Source organism: Carettochelys insculpta, chromosome 23, assembly GCF_033958435.1.
Source record: "Carettochelys insculpta isolate YL-2023 chromosome 23, ASM3395843v1, whole genome shotgun sequence".
In the NCBI taxonomy this organism is placed as follows: domain Eukaryota; kingdom Metazoa; phylum Chordata; order Testudines; family Carettochelyidae; genus Carettochelys; species Carettochelys insculpta.
Genome location: NC_134159.1, coordinates 23,775,832 through 23,800,472, shown reverse-complemented (window position 1 = coordinate 23,800,472; position 24,641 = coordinate 23,775,832). Strand labels below are relative to the sequence as shown.

At 46.8% G+C, this 24,641-nt stretch overlaps 1 protein-coding gene across 2 annotated transcripts in view; it reads right to left on the bottom strand.

Annotated features, from left to right (window-relative positions):
• The window catches only part of CAMTA1 (calmodulin binding transcription activator 1), a 1,240,930-nt gene that overhangs the window by 66,347 nt on the left and 1,149,942 nt on the right, over positions 1 to 24,641 (bottom strand). Inside the window, exons 1-4 of one of the 2 annotated variants that reach the window (XM_075017973.1) lie at positions 22,997 to 23,088; positions 13,200 to 13,339; positions 3,156 to 3,352; positions 1,529 to 1,607 (exon numbers count right to left, since the gene is read on the bottom strand). In XM_075017973.1, coding sequence (XP_074874074.1) covers positions 1,529 to 1,607; positions 3,156 to 3,352; positions 13,200 to 13,339; positions 22,997 to 23,054 — 474 coding nt within the window. In that variant the 5' untranslated portion in view covers positions 23,055 to 23,088. Of the gene's footprint in view, positions 1 to 1,528; positions 1,608 to 3,155; positions 3,353 to 13,199; positions 13,340 to 22,996; positions 23,089 to 24,641 lie in introns of those variants that run through there. The other variant, XM_075017972.1, reaches the window with a different exon arrangement.

The window sequence follows — 24,641 nt, the reverse complement described above, 5'->3', positions numbered from 1 at the left end:
AACCGGGAACCTTGAACGACTTCTGTGCAAAGTGAGTAGTTGCTGGCTACTTTTTAATAAGAAAGTGTTCTTGGGACCATAACCAATGGACAAGTTTTAAAACTCAATTTCTGAGACAATGCCCAATACGGGGTCGGAGCTAAGAGAATGCAACTGAGTCTCAGTGCAGGCACCCTGCCTGGTGTCTCACTAAGGTTGACAGTAGCATCTATGCACACAAACACTGCCTGTTGTCTATGTCACGGGGAGTGCAACTTTCCACATTACAACTTAATTAAACTTTATTCCTGTCTGTATAGCAACTTAAAAGATGGCTCAGCACATACATGGATGCACCTGTCTAAACAGACCAGTAGATATAGGACCAGCTCAGCCCTGAGGTGTGGGGATCAATCACACTGAATCCCAAGAACTGGCACCTGATTAAACCAGGGCCATAAACTTACTCTTGTGCACAATGACCTTCAATGACTGTTTATTGTTGCCCTGTCAAGCACTGATACCAGCTGAAAAGTTAAGCACACTTGAGACTTGAATTACTGGAGAAAAATGCTCCAAACAGCACCAGGCACCCTGACAGCATCCCAGAAGAATCAAGAGTTGCAAGATTGTTTGCTAAGACATTTTCTACACATTCCAGAAGAGATACATGGAGATGTTACTGTCAATCAGTTCAGTTAATCCAGTGCACACTAAGGGGTTGCACTGATTAAAAGGTTTCTAAACCTAGTTGCATCAGTCCATAAACTGAGGGTAGTCTAACCCTGACCGTATTTGCTGTGTCATTGTAACCGTGTTGGTACCAAGATATTAGAGAGACAAGGTGAGGCAGGGTAATATCTTTCATTGAACCAACTTCTGTTGGTATGAGGGACAAGCTTTTGAGCTTCCACACGTCAGCCGAAGAAGAGCTTTGTGTTCGCTGGAAAGGTGAGACAGACAAGCAACAGAAGATCATCCAGTTAAAGATATGACCCCTCCACCACACACACACATACCACGTCAGCCCTAAAAGCATCACTTCATGGGAAATTACGCTCATCTAAGAGCTACCATCTGGCTTTGCGAATTTGTTTTTATCTGGACCTAGTCTTGGTTTCAGAGCTGATGGATTTTGTGGGTTCTCAGGAAACGTAACTGAGAGCTTGCTGGCTTTACACAACAGCACAGCTGAGACCTCCACCGAGAGGAAAACACGTAAACAGAACAACTAGTAAGAAAAGATGTAAGTCCTTTTTCCTTTAGGCAGCAAAGCAGAGATGCTTGGGAAACCAAAAGCTCTGAAAATAAGAAAATCCAACCTTCCCTTACAAATTTGGGATAACTACTGTAAGAGCTGCTAGAGCCATGTTGTAACTGATACAGCACAGCAGTATGCAAGGGACATCTGTCCCATTCAACTGCAAAACATCAGGATGCCTGGGAATGGGAACAAAGAAACAGCTCCTCACTCCCCTGGCCTCTGGGACTCACTCTCCCATCTTAGTGGACCGAGTGACTGGCAAAGGGAGAATGCTCTGCTACTCACCAGTGGTGTGCACGAGAAGTGATCCACATTCAAAGGGTCAACTTCCAGTTCCAAATCAATGCTATCTGCATGCTTGGTGCTGCACAGAAAGCAAGAGCAAGAGAGGTTCTTTAGCACGGTTAAGAACCTTACATAAAACCACAGCATCACAACCCATGGCTTGACCACAGAAGCAGCAGTAAAGGCACCCGTGTACATGCAACCCACCATTGCAGCAGCTGGTGGCCTGGGCTTTGTGCCTCTTTTCCACAGCTCATGAAAAAGGAGAGTCTGGGTTAGGGCACTGGATTGGGATGAGGATGGTTCCATTTGACGATCAACCCTGAATCTCCTTGATGACCTAAGACAAGTCACTTGACCCACCTCAAGCCTCCACCCCCACTTGAAAAATGGGCATAACATTCTCTTGTGTCACAGAGGTGATGCCTATAAGTCCATTAATTATTCTGCAGTATTCGGCTACTACTGTGATAAGAGCCAGTAAGTAGCTAGACAAAGAGTTTAGGATCTGCTTCACAGATTTGACCCTTCTGTCCCTGTACAAAAACAAGAGGCTGTCACTCTATAGAGCATGAACATCTCTGTAAGGCTGCTCACAAATAACGGAGGCTAAATTAAGTGAAACACTTAGCAGTACAAAGATGGGAAGGGAAATAGGGGCTCCAGAACAAATGGAGAAACTCTAGAGGCCTTTGCAATTTATTTAAAACTTATTTTCTATTATCTTTTTATTTATCTTTCATTTCTTTCATGGAACCCCTGCAATATCCTCAGAGACCCTCAGGGATCCACAGACCCTCGGTTGGGAACCACCTTATTTGAGCATCCATATTGTACCAAGGGCTTCAGGCCTAGTTAGATGATGATGCCTATGAAGCTGACACAGAGCAACACAAGGCCACAAACTGATTCTTTCTAGGGTCAACTACTCTTGGAGAAACAATCAAGTCTTTACACAGCAGCCTGGGTGGGAGGAGGGTCTGGAGTTTCTCAACCTGGACATGTGGCCACAGGGATCAGAGATTAAATTTAAGGGAGAATATGAGGGGAAGCCTCTGATGACCACATGTCAGAAGAAGGGATGGAAGACTAGACAAGAAAGAAGGCAAGAGTTCAGGACTGTTTTTCCAAAAAATCTGTAACTCCCCAGTGCTTTCAAGACTGACATTCCTCTCATTAAAACACCCTTTCCTAAGACCGTGTCCCTTACTTGCCTGTTGAGTTGTACCCACAGGGATTAACTGAGAGACTCAGAGCATCCACAGCAAGATGGATCTCACAGAATGGACAAAACCAGCTGGGTGTCTTGTGGGGTTGGAGCTGACATGGTTCTAGCTGCATTGCAGGACCCTTCTGTCAGACATGGGGAATGCTCCTTACAGCCAAAGCACTAGGAACAATGACCATTCAACTAAACCCAGAGGGCTTAGAAGCATGTGGAATCCAGAGATTGGATCCACTTGCTACAGACTGTTGCCCATGAACAAAGGGGGCCGAGGGCAGGCTGCAACAAGCAGCATCTCTGCAAAGAGCAAGAGACACCCAGAAACTCAGGCAAACCACAGTTTATGCTGCTTTGTGCAGGTCTTACATTGATGAGTCAGGAGTCTGAAGCAATACATCTTACCGCCATTTGATGAGGGTCTGGATCAGTGTTGCATAGCCCTGGGCAGCAGCAAGGTGTAGCAAGGTCATTCCTCGGAAAGTCTTCGAATGGATCAGGTGTTTGGACTTCGTCCAACAGGCACGACTCATCATCTTCTCACACACTACCACCACCCGGCTCTCGAAGCAGCTGCCCAATGTCCCGGTCCCAGATACACACTACAAACAACATGCACAGCTCAGAAGCTGCCACCTAGGAGGGTGGCTTTGACTCACATCCTGCAGACGGCAGGATTTGTTAGGGTACTGTGTGCATTTGCTTTTAAAAATAATTAGCGATAGGGAAGTGACAGAAGGCAATGAATATGACATGAAGAACAAGACAAAAGCTGATGGTTACTTGGTTTATTTGCAGTCAACAGTCAACTCCGTAGGGCAATTTTCCACACGGGGGAGGTCAGTGCAATCCATTACAAATGACACACTGGCTACAAGACGGCGCCCTTTGTATGGACTCCCTGAGCCTAGGAGATGCAGAGCATTCCACTCCCTCCAAAGCCAATACCTCTCAGAACCAGACATGACTACTTAAACAGGGAATAGCAGCAGTGACCAAAAGCCAAGAGCCATGGCTGGTCAAGAGCTCTGCAGAAAGATCTGGTGAAGCAGAACTGCAGGTGTTCTGTCAGATGTGTGGATCACGAGGACTTCAGTCACTTGTACCGCACCCCTAAGAAGACTGGAAATCACACAGAAAGGCCCCTTAAGAGGAGAAAGTGTGTGAGTTACTGCCCACAACACAACTGTAAAAGTGCTGATAAGTACTGTGACTATGCAGCCTTTGGGGCCACAGATCTAGGTGGCTGAACAATTAGAAAGCCCAGATTAATAGTTCAAAAGAGGGTCATAATCTTTAAGTCTTCTGTTACGAGTTGCTTCTTCACTGCTACCCAAGACACGGTTCTCTCTGCTCATCTGGAACTCCTAGGCCAGCTAATGTTGATGTTCTCAGTGATTCACAGGTGACAGGCCCTTAACTACGCAATTATTACCAGGTTTCTTACCAGCCCCTTCCCTGGTTTATCTGTTCTGGGGGATGGAATGGGCTTCCAGGGATGGAAGCTGACTAAAGGGTGCAGCACTGGATGTACCTCAGACACTGGCACCAGAGGCTCTGAAAAGGAACTGCTCAATCCCAATTGCTTACAGACCAGATTCTTGTTCCAGCACTTCTCACCAGTTGGGCACTGCTCCTTCCCCATGGATCACTGATCTGCTCCTCCTCCCCAGCATGCGGTACAGCTTAAAACAGACTCCAAAGTTACAAGAGCTAATGGTGCTCCTGTATGTGGCTAACTGACCTCCCCATTTCCAGTAGAACCCCTTCCCCCTGCTATAAGCCACCTTCTTACTGGGCTACGTACGCTTTTAGATGGGAGAGGTCCTAGGTCACACTTCAGGTAGCAGAGTAATTATTCAATAGGTGACTCTTCCATTTGAGCAAATAGTGAGCCTATGCCACAGCACTCAGTCAGCTTTAAGAGGTGTAGCCTTTATACCAGCATATAAAGTCAGGCCCTTACAGCTTGTGCACTGTAATGATCCTATGGAATTGTTTTTGCAAAAGGAGAGCTGTTAGCTCCAGATCACTGGTAATATTCTACTTCTGGTAAGTTCTTTGGTTGCATTAATTTCCCCAACAGCTCTACCTTACAGTGTGCTTTCCTTCCCACCCTTACCATTTGCACTGCTGTGCGCCATTAACCATTTTTGCTTCTGCAAGGTGAGTGAATTCCCAGGACAAGTGTACTAATCTCCATCTATGGTTTGTACTCCACGAGTTAAGTTTGTAAATTGCTTCGGACCCTTGGGAATCAAATGTGCTTTTGAACAAAATGTAAAATTTAAAATTTTGAAGAGCCTGAACTCAAAGGGAACCACCTGCTCTTCTGATAACCTCAGTGCCTGTTTTGTATCTTGCCCCACTGTGCCTAGGTACTACAGCAGAACACACTGACCTCCACCCCTTCCATTCCAAAACACACCTGGGAATGGTCAGGGTGAGCTTTAACCTAATCTCCTGACTTTGTTGTCGTGCAAAGCGCAAGTGCATACCATGGACTAGTTCTCTTCCTTAAAGGAATTTGCACTGAAACAAGAAAAGAAATCCCCTTCTAGAGATGCAAGAGTTAACACAAGAGGTTTGAAGAGTTCCTCTGGGAGTCATTATGTTATACTGCATAGCTATTTAGTTACAGACATTTTAAAACAAGCACCTATGTAATTTCACATTTAGGGATTTTGCAGATGAGAATTAGTGAAACCAACACTCTCCCACCCCAGCTATTGGGAAGGGATTTTTTTAATAGTAATGGCTCAAATTAACCTAAAATGCTGCTTCAGAGCAACAGACAATGCACAGGGAAATGCACATTTGAACAAAAACATTGCAAAACACAATCAAAGTCTTATGAGAACTAGTGAACCCTAAAAAGAAAAGATTTCAGTTAAACATCTCAGCTTCCCTGTCATTCCAAAACCCCAAAGCATGGGCATATTACATACCAATCAGTTAACCCCAGGTCATTCTGTACAAGTCTTTGGATACAAGATTTAACAACATACCCAACAGGAAAGCTGCCCAGCTGATAAGCTTTACTATTAATGAGAATAAAGCTCTCTCTTGGCTCAGGCTTTTGCTGCACAAACACAAATAGATACTGAGACACCTCAAGTCTGCAAGCCAGCTCTGCGTCCCCTGCAGCAAGTTATGATCAATGACATTTGTGCTACTGCACCAAACTCACTTGCACTGCTGTGTAACAGTGGAAAATGGCCTCTCCATTCAGCAGGCTCCAGTATCATAACATTGCTTATTTGTTTTAAAGGCAGGAGCTGCTTCAATGGACTTTATGAAATGGACCTGCTCAGTGGGAAGACGGCCATGCTGGACAGGCAGAGAGAAACTGGGTGTTGGCTTGTGGAAATCTCACAGATTTAACTGGGATGCAGACCTGTTCTGTAGGCTACGTGGGATGACACACTAGAAGGGGCTGGTGGCGTCTACCTGCTAGTGAGTTACTGTTGCTGTCTGAGGACACTACAGCCTTCACTGCCTGGCTGCTTGGCTCCTGTGACCCAGGTCAGCATTGATGTTGGGGACAGTACGCTTCTATTCTAAAGTGCATGGTTTTAGGATATTTACTCAACACTACTGAAATGTATGAAAAAAGAAATTACTCACCTTCGTGCAGTAATGATGGTTCTTCGAGATGTGTCCCCATGGCTGCTCCACCTTAGATGTCAGGCTCACCCTGGTGCCGCAGATCAGAGATCTTGATAGCTGTTTCTTCCAGGCTGTGCATGCGCGGCTCCTCTGCTCCTCTTCGCGCTCTTTTCATCATGTACACGGTCCAGTTTGATCCAGTTCCTTGAAACCGCTCCAGATCTGAAACATAAAGCACAAAGAAGAATCCGAAACGGGGAGGAAGGGTGGGTGGTTGAGCACCCATGGGGACACATCTCGAAGAACCATAGTTACTGCACAAAGGTGAGTAACTTCTTTTTCTTCTTCGAGTGTCCCTGTGAGTGCTCTACCTTAGGTGCCTGAGTAGCAGTAGTTCCCCCAACCCTCGAGAAACTAGGAGGCGGGTACCAGATTCAGGTCTTGTCCAGGACAGACAGCACCACTGTGGACAAGGAGGTATCCTCAGTCATCTGTTGGTAGATGGCGTAGTGCTTCACAAACATGTTGTAAGATGTCCAGGTCACTGCCCTACAGATATGTTGAAGGGGGACTCCTCTGAAGAATGCCATCGATGCTGCCATTGCTCTCATTGAATGTGCACTTGGTTGGCAAAGCAAGGACACGCCCCTCAGTGAGTAGCAGGTTGCGATGCAGGATGTGATAAGGTTAGAGAGTCTTTGAGAGGAAATCACCTCGCCTTTAGAGCAATGGGCTATGGACACCACCAGCCTCTTGGTCTTCTGAAAGGGCTTAGGTTCTGTCGATGTAAAGGCCAAGGCTCTTCTAACGTCCAAGGAATGCAACTGCACTTCCCGTGCTGAGGCACGTGGCTTAGGGTAGAAGCACTACTGGGTCATTGACATGAAATTCAGAGGCAACCTTAGGGATGAAGCGGGGATGTAACCTGAGCATCACCCCGTCCTTGTTGAAGGTTGTATATGGCAGGGTCGCCATGAAGTCTGATAGCTTGCTCACCCTTCGGGCTGACGTGATTGCAAGAAGGAATGCAGTCTTTTGAGCAAGCAATTTGAACGCAGTTGTGGCCAAGGGTTCAAATGGACCTCTTGACAGCGCCTCTAAGACCAGATCCAGGCTCCAAGGGGGTGCTACTATCTGCCTTGGTGGATACATGTTCGCTAGGCCTTTGAGGAATCATGCCATCAGTGGGTGCACAAAGACCAACATACCATCTACCATATGTCTAAAGGCTGATATAGTAGTCAAATATACCTTTAAGGATGCCAGCACTAAACCTTGACTTTTTAGATCTAGTAAGTAGTCAAGTATCTAGTGAATTTGTGTCTCATCTGGTACTAGTTGTCTCTTGGAGCACCATGTGACGAATCGTCACCATTTCGCACAATATGTCTTTTGTGTGTTTTCTCGTCTACTCTGAATGAGGACAGCTTTCACTTGGTCTGAACAACAGCGCTCTGCCACACTGAACCAGCGATCAACCAAGCCGTGAGATGTAGGGTGTGCGGCTGTGGATATAGGATCGTTCCCTTCTCCTGAGCCAGTAGATCTACAGGACAGGGTAGGAAATGAGGCTCTTGTAGCAACATTCTGTGTAGAATCGGGAACCAATGCTGACATGCCCATGCCAGTGCTATGAGTATGAGCTTGGCTCCATCCCCATTGACCTTCTGTAAGACTCTGGGGATCAATACCATCAGTGGGAATGCGTAGAGCAGTGGACCCCTACAGCTGATCAGGAATGGCCTAGGGAGTGCAGTCCCAGGCCTGCTCTGGCACAGTATAGCTCGCACTGGCGATTGTCATGCATCGCAAACAGGTTTATGGCTGGAAACCCCCACCAATGAAACACCGCAAGGAGGATGTCCCTGCGGCTCTCCCACTCGTGATCCGGTGCAAAGCATCTGCTCAGTGCATCCACTTCCGTATTGTTGATCCTGCGTAGATAGCATGCAGTTAGCGTTATCCCGTTGAGGATGCACCAGTTCCGTATGCGGATGGCCTCCACACAGAGGGACTGAGAATGGGCTCCCCTTTGGCAGTTGATGTAGTACATTGTAGCAACATTGTCCATGAGGACTTTGACAGGCATGCCGCAAATGCTTGGTAGAAAAAGCTTGCAGACATTGCTTACCGCCCTGAGTTCTAGTAGGTTTATATGCACGGTCGATTCCGCTACGGACCATTGATCTTGCATGGACCATCCACTGAGATGTGCTCCCCAGTCCAACAAGTAGGTGTCTGTTGTCATGAGAGCCTTGGGCTGTGGCCACTTAAAAGGGACTCCCGCCAACAAATTGTCTGGCACTGTCCACCATTGTAGAGAGTTGCACACATCGGTTGGCACTGTCACCCATTTGAGTGGGTTTCAGTGTACTGGTCTGTAAATGGTTGCTGTCCACAGTTGGAAAAATCGGAAACGCAACCGTACATTCTGCACCACATATGTAGTGGCGGCCATGTGACCCATGAGGTGTAAGCACATTATGATCTGCACCTGTGGACCTGTCAACACCGTGTGAACAAGGTCCTGGATGGCTTGAAAGCAGAGGGGTGGCAGATACGTGCGGGAAATGGTAGAGTTCAACCTCACCCCAATAAATTCTATGTCCTGGGTCGGTTCCAGAGTCGACTTTTGCTTGTTTATCTGTAGGCCCAGAGTGAGAAAGCTGGCCCTGGTGACCCAGACCATCGTACAGACCTCCTCTCGAGAGGGTCCTTTTATGAGGCAATTGTCTAGGTATGGAAAGATTATGACGTCCAGGTGGTGCAGATGAGCTGCCCCCAATGCAAGGGTTTTTGAGAATACCCTAGGAGCTGTAGCTAGGCCTAAGGGTAGCACCCGGTACTGAAAATGAAGGAAATGAAGGGTCCTCACCCACCACGAACTGAAGAAATTGCCTGTGTGCGGGTGGATGGTGACATGAAAGTAAGCATCTTGTAGGTCAAGAGCCACGAACCAATCCCCTTGTCTGAGCGCAGGAATTATGGAGGCCAATGTGCCCATTTGAACCACTGCTTTCACAGATGACAATTTAGATTGCAAAGGTCCAGAATGGGTCTCCGCCCTCCAGACTTCTTTTGTGTGAGGAAGTAACGGGAGTAGAAGCCTCTTCCCCTGAACTCTTCCAGCACCAGCTCTATCGCCCCTATGGTGAGAAGGTGGTCTACCTCCTGCCGTAACATGACTTCATGTGAGGGGTCCTTGAAAAGGGGTGTGCTCGGTGGAGTGGTGGAGGGAGTGCTGTGAAACAGAATCACATAACCTGCAGACACTATCTCTAGCATCCATCTATCATAATTTTGCACCACTGATTGAAAAATGGTCGCAGTCAGTGGTGGAACAGTGTCTGAGAGGAGGATGAAGCTACTGGCTCAGGGGAGTTCAGCTCTCATCAAACTAGTTGCCTCGGCTGTTGTTGCTGTTGCGGCTGGCTGCCAGGCTGCGTTTGTCTGAGCCTGGGTAGTCTCTGAGAAGACCTGGGCTGTTCATATTGTCTGGGCTGGTACTGCCTCTGGAAAGGTTGGGAATACCTTCTCTGGTAAGGCTCATCTTGTCTACATCTAAATTACAGTGTGTACATACCCAAAGTCTGGAGGACAGTACATGAGTCCTTGCTCGAATGAAACACCACATCCGTGGTTTCAGCAAAGAGCTTCTGCTTATCAAAGGGCAGGTCCTCAAACTTAGACTGAAGCTCTCTGGGAACACCCAACAATTGCAACCAAGAAGTTGTTTTCATGACTATGGCCGTGGGGCGAGCTGCTGTGTCAGCCAACATCGAGGGCAATCTGAACACTAGCCCTGGAGGATGCATAGCCTTTTTGTACTATGGCCTTTAGGAGCGGTTTCTTTGAATCAGGCAAGTACTCCATAAGCTATGTAAGCTTGGAGTAGTTATCAAAGTTATGATGAGACAAGTGCGCAGCATAGTTCGCCATGCGCAACAACAGTGTGGAGGATGACTAAACGTTACACCTGAATAAGTCCAACCATTTTGAATCTCTGTCTGGGGCCTTATATGTGGGGCCTTTGCTCTCTGTAGTGAGGATTCCACCACCAAAGAGTTAGGCTGTGGATGGGTAAACAAGTACTCCATGCCCACAAAAGGGACAAAATACTTTTTGTCCACTCTCTTGGTAGTGGCCAGTGCAGATGCCGGTGTTTGCCAGATATCGTTGGCCGCCTCTACAATAGCCTCGCCCAGCAGTATGGCCATTTTGGTGGAGACCGGGGGACTTAAGTTCTTCAGCAACCCTTGTCTCTTCTCAAGCAACTCTGCTAACTGAATCCCATGGAATTTTGCCACCCTCTGAAACAAGCCCTGGGATTCACAGAGGTCATCAGGGAGAGAGACGTCGCCTGGAATGACTGCCTCATCTGGCGAAGATGAGGGTGGGTTGTGTGGTGAGGCAGAGCCTGGAGGGAAGTCAGCCTCTGAAAACTGAGTTTCTTTCTCCCCAGACAGTGGAGAGAATGGCTGGGGTCAGCAGAGGTGGAGGCACTGGAGAGGGGCTAGGAGACCAGGACGCCACCGAAAGCCTCACTGTTGGGTATTCCATCGGTTCCTGCACATGGCATTCGGAAGACCAATGCCGCTCATAGTCTTGAATCCTTGCGCAGCATGGAGAATGGTAGTATTGTGGAACCAGGTGAGTAGCGTTCATAGTCGCGTTCATAAGATGAACAGAAATGAGAGCACCTGCTATGCTGAGGCGGTGATCTGGACCTGTCACTACTCTATTGCCCTCGAGTCTGGACCTCGTGCCAGTGCAGGGATTGCGGCCCCAACACTGGGTATGGTTACCACATGGCACAGTAAGGAGACCTAGAGTAATGTCCCGAAGAAATCTGTGAGGTGCCAGAAATAGGTGACACAGAATGCTGACACAGGGAATCCCTTCAATGGCTGCGGGAGGATTTACTCCTCGCCCTTTCGTGGTCCGTTGCTTGCATTGGCACCAATGAACTCGGTGCCAAGGATGGAGGACGCAGTTCTTTAGTGTGTGGTGCAGAACAAGTTGGTGCCAGGAGCATCGGTGCCACTGAGGAATGTTGCAGTGCCGCAGTTGTCGGTGCCGAGGTTGGTGCCAAGGCCGAGCGTCTTGGTGCCGGGGTTGTCGGTGCCGATGCCAGTCTGTCAGTGTGGGTGGTGCTCTAGATTTTGCCAGTGCCGATACCACTCTAGATTTTGCTGGTGCCGTTGCCAGGACCAAAGCCTCCAGTGCCACTTCAGGGGCTCTGATGGTGCTGAGCTCTTTCCCTCACATTGGAGGGGAAGGCTTTTTCGTGGTCTTGGCCTTCTCATGAGCACCAGAGACCTTCGTTGAGCCCATTTCAGCTTTGCTCATCGCACCCACAGACAGACTGGGTAGCGATCGAGTGGGAGAGACTCTCAGGTGCTTATGTACTACCTCCTAAGTAGACAACGCTCTACACGTAGGGGGTCTCCCTGTCTCTGTGGGCCCTCGCAGTTAACTTTGAACAATGGGGGCACTTCGCAGGTACGTGGCCTTCTCCCAAGCACCAGATACAGCAAGAGTAGCCATCAGAAGTAGGTCCTGCCTCCTGGCAAGACTCACACTTCTTAAACCCAGGCATGTTAACAAGTGCTAAATAGATTAGCAAGTCAATAGATAAGGAGTCCTTGCTCCGGTAATGTATTCAAACGATTAACAAGAACTAACCATCAACCCAACAATGGCTAAATGCTGAACAGTCAATTAAACAATAAAAATACTTGAATTAGAGTAACTTTATGAATTATTGGAGAAATAGAGGAGAAATAGTCGAAGAACTGAAGCCATTGAGAGCAGTTGAAAGCTCTGTCTACAGCAGTTGGCGGTTGAGAGGAACTGGATCAAACCAGACCGCGTATGTGATGAAAAGAGCATGAAGAAGAACACAGGAGCCACGCATGGGTGGTCTGGCAGAAACAGCTATCAAGATTTCCAATCTGCGGCACCAGGGCGAGCCTGACACCTAAGATGGAGCACCCATGGGGACACTCGAAGAAGAAATTTGCTTCTTTCAAGTTACACTGCACTTTACCACGAGCAAAGTGATTTATCAGTCTGATTAAGCCTGCAGAAAATAGCTAATCCAGATTGGCTCTAAAGCCAACGTTTGTGTGTAGGTGCCTGCACCTTCTCCTACAATCACACAAGCAGTTCTCTGCCCTGGGTACTATATCCAACCATCAGCAGAAGTTCTATGTGCTGCCCAGCAACAGGTCAGTAGTATTAAACTAGCAAACTAGCATTCGGTTGGTATGTAACAGAGAGGAAGCTGTGCTAGTCTATACACTATCAAAACAAAAAGCAGTCAAGTAGCACTTTAAAGACTAGCAAAATGGCTATGGTCTGAAGAAGTGGGTCTGTCCCATGAAAGCTCACCTAATAAACTATTTTGCTAGTCTTTAAAGAGCTACTTGACTGCTTTTTGTTTTGATATTCAGTTGGTATGTGATGAAGGAATAAGGGATTTAGGAGACTTCCTGAGCTTCATACTGACAGAAGCTGCATGTTTCCCACATCCTTTCTTCTAACTGCTGTGCCAGCCAATATCAGGCTCCTGTATTTTTCAGTATGTGCCCATCTCCAGAACTAGGGTTTCTACGGCACTAGACCAGACTTCCATGGGCCATACATATGCATTTGCAATCAATTCATAGAAGAAGTGAGAAGCATTATTTATAGGGCTGGAAAATGTAGAGATTTTGAGAGGAGGTTATAATTAAAAGGCTCTCGGGAAACAAATGGTATTTAAAAGATGCCTTGCCCAACCTCCCCCAGAAGGAAGGCAAATAAAGCAAAACTGATTCAACGTCAAAGCACTCATACTTGTGTCTGGGTTCCTCCATTCCCACTCCCATTGCCTCCGCCTCCTAGTCCTTGTTTGTGCTGCTGGGATCCTGTCATCTCAGCCATCCTCCTTTCCATCTGCTCCAGTCGTTCCAGGATCGACATTCTGAACTGATTATCTAGGTCAAAAGAGAGTTATGATATTTTCATTGAAAACAAAAGCAAGTTCCTATACAAAGTGACAAACGGGACCTGGCGATGCACAGAAGGCTAGTGTTGCTTTGGAATTCACACCATCACAAAAAGGATCTTGGAATAATTCCTGCCCCCAGACGGACTCTAATCAGGAAAGCTGGTGAACATCTCTAGTGCAAAAGGAAGTACAGATTAAAGACAGTAATAAAGACAAATGCAAAGTGCTCCACACGGAGGCTAGGGACACATTCCTGTTCACGCTGGCTAATGGCCATTGATGGACCTGTCTTCCATGAACTTATTCAGTTCTTTATGAACCCGGTGATAGTACTGATCTTCATGGCATCTACGATTGTTATAAATATAATATATAATACAGAGACCTTGCTTCACCTTCCCTGCCGCTCTCCCAACACACCCACACCCCCCCATCTACCTCGCTTTGGGCAGCCTCCCACCACACCCTTATTTTATATAGCCACTGAAAACAGTGATTTACCTGGTGAGAACTAGAAGGGAATCATATAGGGAGGAATTAGTAGAGAACTAAAATGACAAATAGGGAGGAACTGGTAGAGAACTTGGAAGTGGAAGGCAGCTTGGGTGAAAGTGATCACGAAATCACAGAGTTCACAATTCTGAGGAAAGGTAGAAGGGAAAACAGCAAAACAGATAATGGATTTCACGAGGACAGATTTTGGTAAACTCAGAGAGCTGGTAGGTAAGGTCCCATGAGAAGCAAAACTGAGGGGAAAAACAGTTGAGGAGAGTTGGCAGTTTTTCAAAGGGACATTATTATGGGCCCAAAAGCAAGCTATCCTGCTGCGTAGGAAAGATAGAAAATATGGCAAAAGGCCGCCTTGACTTAACCAGGAGATCTTGCATGATCTCAAAATAAAAAAGGAACCATATAAAAAATGGAAACAAGAACAAATTACAAAGGATGAATATAGGCAAACAACACAAGAATGCAGGAGCAAGATTAGAAAAGCTAAGGCACAAAATGAGCTCAAACTAGCTACCGGCATAAAGGAAAACAAGAAGGCTTTTTATAAATACATTAGAAACAAGAGGAAGACCAGGGACAGGGTAGGGCCATTGCTCAGTGAGGAGGGAGAAACAGTAACAGAGAACTTGGAAATGGCAGAGAAGAAAGGCTGAAAGAACTGGGCTTGTTTAGTTTGGAAAAGAGAAGATTGAGGGATAACATGATAGCAGTTTTCAGGTATCTAAAAGGGTGTCATAAGGAGGAGGGAGAAAATTTATTCTTTTTGGACTCTGAGGATAGAACAAGTGGCAATGGACTTAAACTGCAGCAAGGAAGGTTTAGGTTGGACATTAGGAAAAGGTTCCTAACTGTCAGGGTGGTCAAACAGTGGAATAAATTGCCAAAGGAGGTTGTGGAATCTCCATCGCTGGAGATATTTAAGAACAGGTTAGATAGATGTCTATCAGGGATGGTTTAGACAGTACTTGGTCCTGCCATTAGGACAGTGGGCTGGACTCGATGGTCTCTCAAGGTCCCTTCAAGTCCTAGTATTCTATAATTCTGTGACTGCCCCAGAAACAAGATTTGTCAGCTTTTTTATTTCCGTTGGAAAAAGGTGCCCTAGAGAAGCTTATTCTCTTTTTTCCAGGCCCAGACCCAGACCCCAGCTCTCATAAATTAACATGGACAGGACCCATAAAACTTACTATTTTCTTGCAAACTCTCAATCTGGGCTAACCTAAGTATGGGGGACATCCAATCCATAAGATGGATGGGGTGGCCACCATGGGGCGTCCCAAAGCGCAGGGTCTAGGGCAGCTGCCCTGAACCATCGTATGACAGGGACAGCTCTGCCCACATCTCCCCTGGGCCACAGGGACATGATGGCAGCAGTTCAGAGCTTGCAGCTGCTTTGGCCCTGCTGCACTGCCAGTGGTGGTGGTCCCTGGGGGGTTGAAATCACCTACAGGTGGCAGGCAGGGCCAGCGGATGTACAGCAGTGGGGGAGTGCACAGAGACCCTCACCCATCCCTGGGGCTCTGCCAGAAGGGGTGCCAGCTGGCCTGCTAGGACAACTGAGGACTGGCACTGGCCCTTAGGTAAACTGACCTCTACTTTACATCATGTTTTTGCCTGGCACTAGAAATTACTAGTTTGACAAGAGAGAAAGAGCTCACCTGACCTCTCCTCTCAGACTGGACTCTCCTACAGGGACATTTGAACTCACCTTTTTGTGTAAGATCACTTTAGGAGTATGGTAGGCAAGTCACCTCCTGCCCTATTTCTGAGGGTTTAGACTAGGGGTGGGCACACTTTTTGGCCTGAAGGTATGGAAATTGTATGGAGGACCACATCTTGGTATGGAAATTGCGTGGAGGACCACAAATGATCACAAAATCGGCAGGTTGGGGTGCAGTAGGGGGATATGTGCAGGCTCTGGAGTCAGGCTTGGGATGAAGGGTTTCGGGGCAGGAGGATGTTCCAGGCTGGGATGGAGGATTTAGGAATGGAAAGTAGATCAAGTCTGAGGTGATGGCAGCTCCAGCTGGCTGTGCAGGCTTTGGGGTTCACGAGGTTGCACCAGAGTGGGATCAAAGGATTTGGAGAGCAGGTGTGTGATCAGGGTTGGGGCAGGGGGTTGTGACACAGGTGGCATTTACCTGGATGCATCAGCCCATCCCCCCTCCAGATCCCACATGGAGGTGGGGCCATCCAGCACTACACACTGCCCTGTTGCCAGGCACTGTCCTGGCAGCCACAGGCCACACATGGGAGGGCACAAATGAGCACATTCCCCTCTCTCCCAACACCATGGACAGGAGGGACAGGGGGCCCGTCAGAAGCCAGACAGGGACTAGCAGCTCTGGTACCTGCGACAAGGGTCTCTGCCCACACTTACGGACAGCAGAAGAAGCAGAGCCATGGCCTCTGCTCACTGTGCTCCTCTGGCCACGTTGCTCGAGCAAGGGGGCAGGACAGATTTGCACTCACCTGCAGAGAGTGGTGTGATGTGGCCAAGGGAGCAAAGCAAGCCTGAGCCTCACAGCTCCACTTTCTCTACTGCTGCTGGTGAGTGTGGGGGCAGGGAAACCCCTGCTGCTGGCCCCTGCCCCACTAGTCCCTGAGGCTGCATCACTCAGGATAGTGGGAAGAGGTGGGGCAGGGGAGGGGTAGCTGTATGTGTGTGGGGTTGTCTTAGCCCTGCCCTGTGCGGGGGGTGTCACATGGCCATTGCCTGTCCCCCCAGCCTCCCTTCACCAGTTGCCCTTGCCTGCAGCTCCCACTGGCCATGCTTCCCAGTCAATGGAAGCTGAAAAGCCAGTGCTTGGGGTGGGGGTAGTGTGCATAGCCCCCTGGCTGCCATGCTTCTGGAAGTCATACCAAGCAGGGCAAGCCCCTGATCCTACCCCCAGCTGGCGCTCAAGGACCAGATTAAAAGGTCCAACAAGTTGGACACAGCCCACTCCTGGTTTAGAGGTTTCTAAGACAGCGACAAGGCCATTCAATGGTTTTCTTTGCCAATATAGAATTCTCACTAATAATTTCACTGGTCAGATCTCAGGGGCTAAGGCTGGCAGGCATTGTATGAGGAGACCCACCAATTCAAAGGGGCACCAGGCCCCACTCTTACAATGGATGGAAAACCTACACATATAGCTCCACTTTTACGAGGAAAAAATGCCCCTGGCCTCCCACAGCACAACTTTCACAATCTATGAAGTCTTACATATGCCTATCACAAAATGTGGTATCCCACATCCCATGTACGTAAAGCAGCACTAACAGCTCTGTGTGTGTGTGTGAAAGCAGCATGCTTTTGAATGAAGGCACACTGAAAAAATGATAAAAGATAAAAACACCACATCCTCTGTGGGCAAACACTTTTCATGAGCAGCTGAACTCTCAGTTCCCATCCTCCAGGGAAATCTGCACAACACCTCCAAAAGATGAGTTTCAGCACTTATATTCATAACTATGCTAGAAACTAAAAACCATGCTCCTAAATAAGGCACTGGACTTACAGGTAATTACAGGACTCTGTAAACCACTAGCCCTCCTGTTTTGTCCTAGGTCTGCAGAGTTGCTAACTGGCCATTCCACCTCGAATGGTCTCTAACAACAGTGCTCAGCAACCTTTATCACCTTGTGGCACACTTCAGCACTCGTTGTTATTTCATGGCACAGTTAATATCTATAACCCAACCCCTTTCCCCTCCCTCAGAGCCAGGTGCCCTCAGCCCCCTCACTCTAATTCGATGCCGGTGACTCACCAGAACCACCACTGCTGCTTCCTCCATGTGATTCTCCCACCAAGAGGTGGGGCCCATGCAGAGCAGCAAATGGCACTCCTGGCAAGCAGCTCTGAGGCACACTAAGCACCACTTGGTGGCAGGCTGGTTGCGAAGCACTGTCTTACAATATGTGTCAATTACTTAAAAACAATCTGTTCGACCATAAATCCTACCGCAGGAATTGGCATACACATATACCTATAGGGGAACACTTTAACCTCCCTAGCCATTCAGTAATGGATTTAAAAGTAGTCATTTTTCTACAAAAGAATTTTACCTTCTTTAGACCCTCCCACTCCCGCTATATAAACCCTGGATTCTTAATTGTTTACTCCAATCACCTGAAGAAGTGGGTCTTATCCATGAAAGTTTATGGCCTAATATATTGGTTAGTTTTTTAAGGTGCTACAGGGCAGCTTGTTATTTGTTCTACCTTTAGTTGTGACATTCTGAGTTTGTGCCCCTGATCCGACAAAGAGCTGTGGGTAGCTCAAACGCCTGTCTCTTTCACCAACAGAAGCAGATCCAGTAACAGACATTCCCGCAACTTCCACCACCTGGTCACTTTAACATGAGGAGAGAAGTTTTTCTAAAAAGTAGGTGGTTTCCACACCCTGTTCCCCAATGGTGGTCGGCACATAGCCTCTGCTTTGCTAGTGTTTTTCCAAGAAGGCTTTGTTCTGGCAGTGCTGCAGTGTGCTGCAGTGCAGTCCATGTCATTTTTCTCCTCCCCCTCCCTCCATTCCCATGCAGAGCACGTACACTGCAGAGACTGAAACTACCTGACATCATTGAGGCAGCTCCTTCTCAGCACATCTCTGTATCAAACATGGCAAGTTACAGACATATCTAGGAGTCAGGGAGCCACATTTTTGCCACAGAGGTTACTAGCTTTCCATGGTCTGCATGTTTACAACTGCTCCCTGAGTGTACAGCCAGCACCTTCATTTCATTAACTGCTTAGTCGCATGAACACCCCATAGCATTTCTCCGAGCCCCCAACTCCAAATGGGAGAAAGGAAAAGCCAGTCAAGACCAGAAAACAGGCAACGCTCTGTGTGTGCGCGCGCACGCACAAATGCACATTTTGGACATTCAGCTTTCAGAGCTCACATGCTTGCTCTCTGCACACAGCTAGACAAAAGGATTACATTCTATTTCCACAAACTGCATGAATCAACTATTCAGGTGAAAGCTGGATCAGGTTATTCTGACCCGCAGATCCCACTCTCTATTGTATTTGTACATGACTGGTTTGTTAGAAACACCAGTTTGAGACTCAGGCTTTCATGTATGCAGCTTTATTTAGGTTCTATGCTATCCTTCAAGAATTGATCCTGTGTCTTTGTTTTTTAGCTGATTCTAACCCATCCCCTTCCTGCCCCACTAGATAAGGATCCTTGGCTCTTCCATAATATCTTCCATCTGGGCACTGAAAGCATTTTGCAAAGGGGGAGAGTGGGTGAAACAGACCCAGAGAGGTAGCCACTTTCCCATGTCTCACAGAGTATGTATACACAGCAACTGGACATCCATGGGTGGCCTGCGGAGCAGGAGAGTGCCTAAACCTGGAAGTCTACACAACTGCAGTCTTATAGCCCCACAAGTCCAACTAGCTGCAACAGACCAGACATTTTTTTTTTTATTTTGCAGTAGAGACACACCCTTAGACAGTGACCTCTGTAATAATATCCATGTTTCCCAGCCAGCCAGCCTCTACTCAAATCTCTGGACAGTGTTCCACCGGGGGACCCAACATTTGCATGGCTCAAGGCTGCAGTTTGACTAATCCAGAGTCTAAAGAATGCACCGCGGAAGTGTATCCTGATGAAGAAGTTACTTGCCTTGTGTAGTAATGATGGATCTTTGAGATGTGGCTCGCTAGGGGTGCTCCACTGTAGGCTTTCATGCACCTGCACTGGTGATGAGAGAACTTTGGTAACAGTGTCTATTAGGCCCACACATACAGTTTGTTTCTTACTGTGTCCCTCCATGACAACAGTCAGCACATGTGGGCTATCCCTTCTCAGTTCCTCCTCCACTGCACTGTCTTTGACAACTCCAAAGCAGAGGGGCGGGATGGGAAACACTCACATGGGGACACAACTTGAAGACCTATCGTTACTGCACACAATGAATAACTTCTTCTTGGAGTAGCATGCACCTAGCCTAGTGTCCTCTATTCTGACAGTGGCTGGAGCCAAATGCTTGAGAGGTAATGAACAGAACAGGACAAATATCAAGTGATCCAACCCCTGCCATCCATTCCCAGCTGCTGGCAGTCAGAGGCTTAGGGATACACCTAGAGAACGGGGTTGCGTCACTGAACATCTTGGCAAACTGCCCTGATGGACCTGCCCTTTAGGAATTTCTCTAATTCTTTTCTGAACTTAGCTATAAAATAGAAAATATTTAAAGCAACATAAAAATTGGACTTTCTACAAGCTTTACCTTTAATGCACCTTTGCAACCTCAATCTCATGGACAATTTTAAAAGAAGATTGGGTCCAGGAACATGCCACACATCAACGATCTCACATGTGTGAATAAGCTGAGCACTTTGCCAGACTGGAAGTTGCATTTAAAAAAATAAAGATGATGCTGTATCCCTAAATGACACATTTATCCCAGTTCTGCATGGCCTAACAAATTTGTGAGCTCTCTCGTAATATATCGTAGAGGATAATATGCAAACTTGAGGCACTATGATAAGAGTTATAAATGTTGATAAATGTCTCAAGCCATTCTAGGCACACTGCCACAGCTTTGCAGCATCCATGTCCCTTCCTGCTTCTTTCCTTTCACTTCTGGGCTTCATTCCAAACAAGGGACTTTTGACATGTTCTCTCTCATGAGCGAATGCCAGGGTTCATTCTACCTCTGGATCACAGTGCCTCCTGTATAGTTAGGGATTTTGCAGTTTCAGTCAACATGTAATTGAGTCCCTGCTTGGGATTCCATTTTTTTTAACCTAAGGTTAAAAGCTATCACACGTGTCCTAAAATAAATAAATAAAAATAAAATGGGGTCAGTTCCCTTCATCTCCTCATAGAGCAGGATGGGGACACTGGTAGCTCTCCCCTAGTTTTTCTGGAAGTTTAATCTCTCTGATGAAGCATTTTTTTAAACCTTAGACAAAAGTGGTTTGAAAATCCTTTCCATTATTTATTAGTATTACTGCTGGGCCTAGTTACTCGATGTGCTAGGTATTGGAAATATGCACAATGAGAAACAGTCCTAGACTAAAGAATTTTTCATTCATAGCTACTTTGATCTGCTGGAAACCTGAACACATCTGAGACCTTGGAGGGTTCTGTCACCATACACCTGCTCTGATTCACACTCTTTTCAAACATTTTCATCTTTTCTCCCTACATTCTTTGTTGGACTCTAGATGGCAAGTTCATAGCTCTCACCTGTGACTGAAATCTACAAGGTGTTGGTCTGTTTCTGTTCCCATTCTGGCATGTTCTGTCCCATTAATGGGAGTTTGAGGCACATAACACCTCACAGGATTGAGCCTTTCCTGAGTAAATGCACTTCTAGAAGAATGAACAGACCTTAGAAAATGCAGTGGAACTTGTCTCACTCCTAGTAGGTGGCCACTGTTTCCTTCCAAGCTAGAAGATGCTCTAGAAGTCTGACTACATAAGCAAGTGGTGTTATGTAGGCCTTTTACAGAATAAGTCTGATTTTACCATTAGAAAGTTAAAGGACCTTTCTTCAGCAGTTGAGCACTACAAGAGAATCTGGTTTTTTATTCAAAAAAGAATCCCTCTACTTTTCTTTGTTGAAACACTACACCTTTATTTAAATCTAGTCTATTAACGTCTGTGGCCTTTTATATTGGCTTTAGAGAAGGAAACCTATTATTGATTATAAACATAGTTAACAAATTAAACCCTTTTAGTGATGCAAAATCATGTCAACAACTGTGTTTCAAAGAGGAAAGGAATGTTTGCATATAAAACAATCTATTTGGTATTTTATGGCAAGTTATAAAGCATACTACAAGTGAAATATTACAGTCTGAATATCAGTTTTCTCTTTCATTCTCTTGACAAGAAGAATACTGAATTTCCACAACAGAAAGCTTCCCTACTACCTTATACCATACAGGGACAGAAGAGAAATGCTTGGTTCCTGCCTTTGATAAATTTATCAGGTGTTGCCAGAGAACCCAGTAAACCCATGGTTGGCAGCTAAGTAATACGGGAAAGATTGATATTTGAACTTATTAATCTTTTTAAAAGATCTTAGCAAGTTCTGTTTGCACACATCTTCTCTTACTGATCTGAGCTCCGGTAGCATGGTGAAAGTATATTTACTGTCAAACTACCTATTCCTATGCCTGGAAATGGCTGGTCACATGATGTTGACATCTATCCTGTTTGCAGGCACCCCTGAATTAAAGGTAACTAAAACAATTATATAATGCTACTTTTCCATTTAAAATCAACTGCTGCAGTTGTTACAGGGATTCTGTGCAAAACTGGCTGACAGACATTCATTAAGATATGATCCACGTTATAAAGAAGACAATGAGAAATCCTGAGGAGGTTACTGGTGGCATAGAGATATTCCTGCATTTCCTTCTTGTGTACTCTGCAAAAAAATAAAACTGATCTTCTCAATTTGGTACGTCTACTATTCTTATTATTCATCTAACTGAGATGGTTAAATTTCCATAGTGGCTTTCAAAGAAGAGTGCTACTGAATGTAATTAAAATATTGTTTGGAAAATTGAGCACAGATTTTTGGACCAGGATAGTTTATTCTAGAGGCCACTTCTCTGGCACCAGGGCTACATCTACATGGGCAGCCTTTGCAGACAGAAGTCATTGTCAACACAGAAACCTCAGCACTATTTCTGTTGGCAGATTGTGTCTACCAGTGATATTTTTTCTATACACAAAGGTGCCGGAACTCAAGCCGCAGGCCCCCGCCCTCCAACTCAACCCTCCCCCTTGCTCAGCCACAAACCACCCCCCTACAGCCCCACACCCCCTATCAACCCACCCCCCAGCAGCCACATGGCCCCAGCTCAACCTCTACCATGGCTCCAGCTCAACACCCCCCAAGCCCACCCCCCTGGTGCAGCTTAACCCCTGCGCAGTCCCAGCTCAACCCACCCTCTTCCCAGGCTCAAACCCCACACAGTCACATAGCTCCAGCCCCAGATCAACCAACCCCTTCCCATGGCTCAACCTCCCCCGCACGGTCACACAGCCCCAGCTCAACTCAACCCCCCACCCCGCAGCCCTAACCCACCCCAGGCTTAGCCCTCTGCCCCCATCCCACGGCCCCAACCCACTGCCAGACTTAACCTTGGCCGACTGTCCCCCAAACCCAGGACTTACATTTTAAAAAGCACTCCATGTGCTCCTGCTGCTTCGCTGGCTGCACAGCTCCCCCCATGTACAGCTGCAGGAGCAGCTCCCTGACCTGCGTGCTGAAAAAGCAGGACTCAATGTAATTGGTTTAATGGTCCAACTGGCCATTAAGCCAATTAAATTGAGTCCTGCTCTTCCCACTGCAGGCAGGGAGTCAGAGGTAGAGCAGTGGCAGCACCTTTTAAAAATGGTGCCAGGAAAAAAGGTAGCAGAATGTCATTCTGCTGCCATCCGACGGAAAAATGCTCTGGTGTCTATACATAAAAGCAGACTGAAAGAGCAATCCACCCTGTCAACAGCCCTCTCTCAACAGAACAGCTGACTGGTAGCTCTGCAAACAGGGCTGCCCAAGGAACCAGAAGTCCCCTCTGCTGACAGAACTGTGTACGCAGGCACTCTGTCAACAAAACACTGTTGACAGAGGTGCTATTCCTGATCTGGAACAGGGATAACGTTGCTGCCTGAACAGCTGAGTTTTGTTGACAAACTCTCAACTGTGTGTTAGCCATGTAGACACTCAGCAAGCTTTGTCGACAAACTGGCTGTTCTGTTGATGGAAGCTCTCTATGTAGATGCAGCCAAGGTGTGTGCATGGGGAGAGGGAAATCTCACTCCTGCCTCTTGCAGGACACAAGAAGACATGCTGCAAGTTCTCCATTGATCAGCATCATCATTCTGCTCCTCCCACACTTGCTGCACATACGCTCTTGCCTTGCTTCACCCAAAAAACAGTGATTAAAATGCAACCTCACTTTGCTCTTTGAATACACTGCCCCACACAACTGGTGCTCAGCCCTCAAGGCAGGCTGTCTAGTACTTGCTCCTGTTCTCTGAGAGAAAAGAAAGATGAGTAAAAGCAAGTGAAACAAAGTCACAGATCTGAGATTTTTGGTATCCCCACAACTTCCAATGTAATCTAGCATTTAAGAAGCCTGAGTTCAATAAATACCATCTGCCCCTCCTGATATGAGACCCTCACTATTATTCAGTGTTATATAAGTTGGCTCCTGATGGCTTCTCAGGACCCGCCCAACGAAGCATCTACCTGGCTTGGGAAGAGGGCGGTCACACAGCACATTTTACATGCATTCTGGAAAGCCTAGTTACTGGCCGTATGCTTGGAACTGAGCTTAGAGGTACAGGCTGCTCAGGTCCCTACCCAGGACTATGCGTAGTATTTATGAAGGTCTATGCAGTACTGTTAAGCTGGTGCCTCTATGCCAAATGGCAACCAGGGGAGGGGGGAGATTTTTTTTTAAAGATGTGATTTTATAATCTTCAGCAGCACATTAATGAAATATTTTAAAGCAAATTTAAACCAAATTTTAAACTAAGGTCCTGTCGACTAGCACAGTAAATTCAGAAACTGACAGGATGGACATGGGATTGGCAAAAACCTGTTAAATTGCTTCATTACCACTTGAACGGCTCTTTTGCAGGTCCAGTGTTATATTAATAGGTCTGCACTTTTAACTTAACTAGATCCTCTAAACAGGAAGCAGAGCCAGGAACAGAGGTGAATGGGTGGACATTAAGACTCAATGGTGCCCTACAAACTGCATATTCTGCATATGAGTAAGGATGGGACAGGCCCTGCCCCCACCATGCTGCT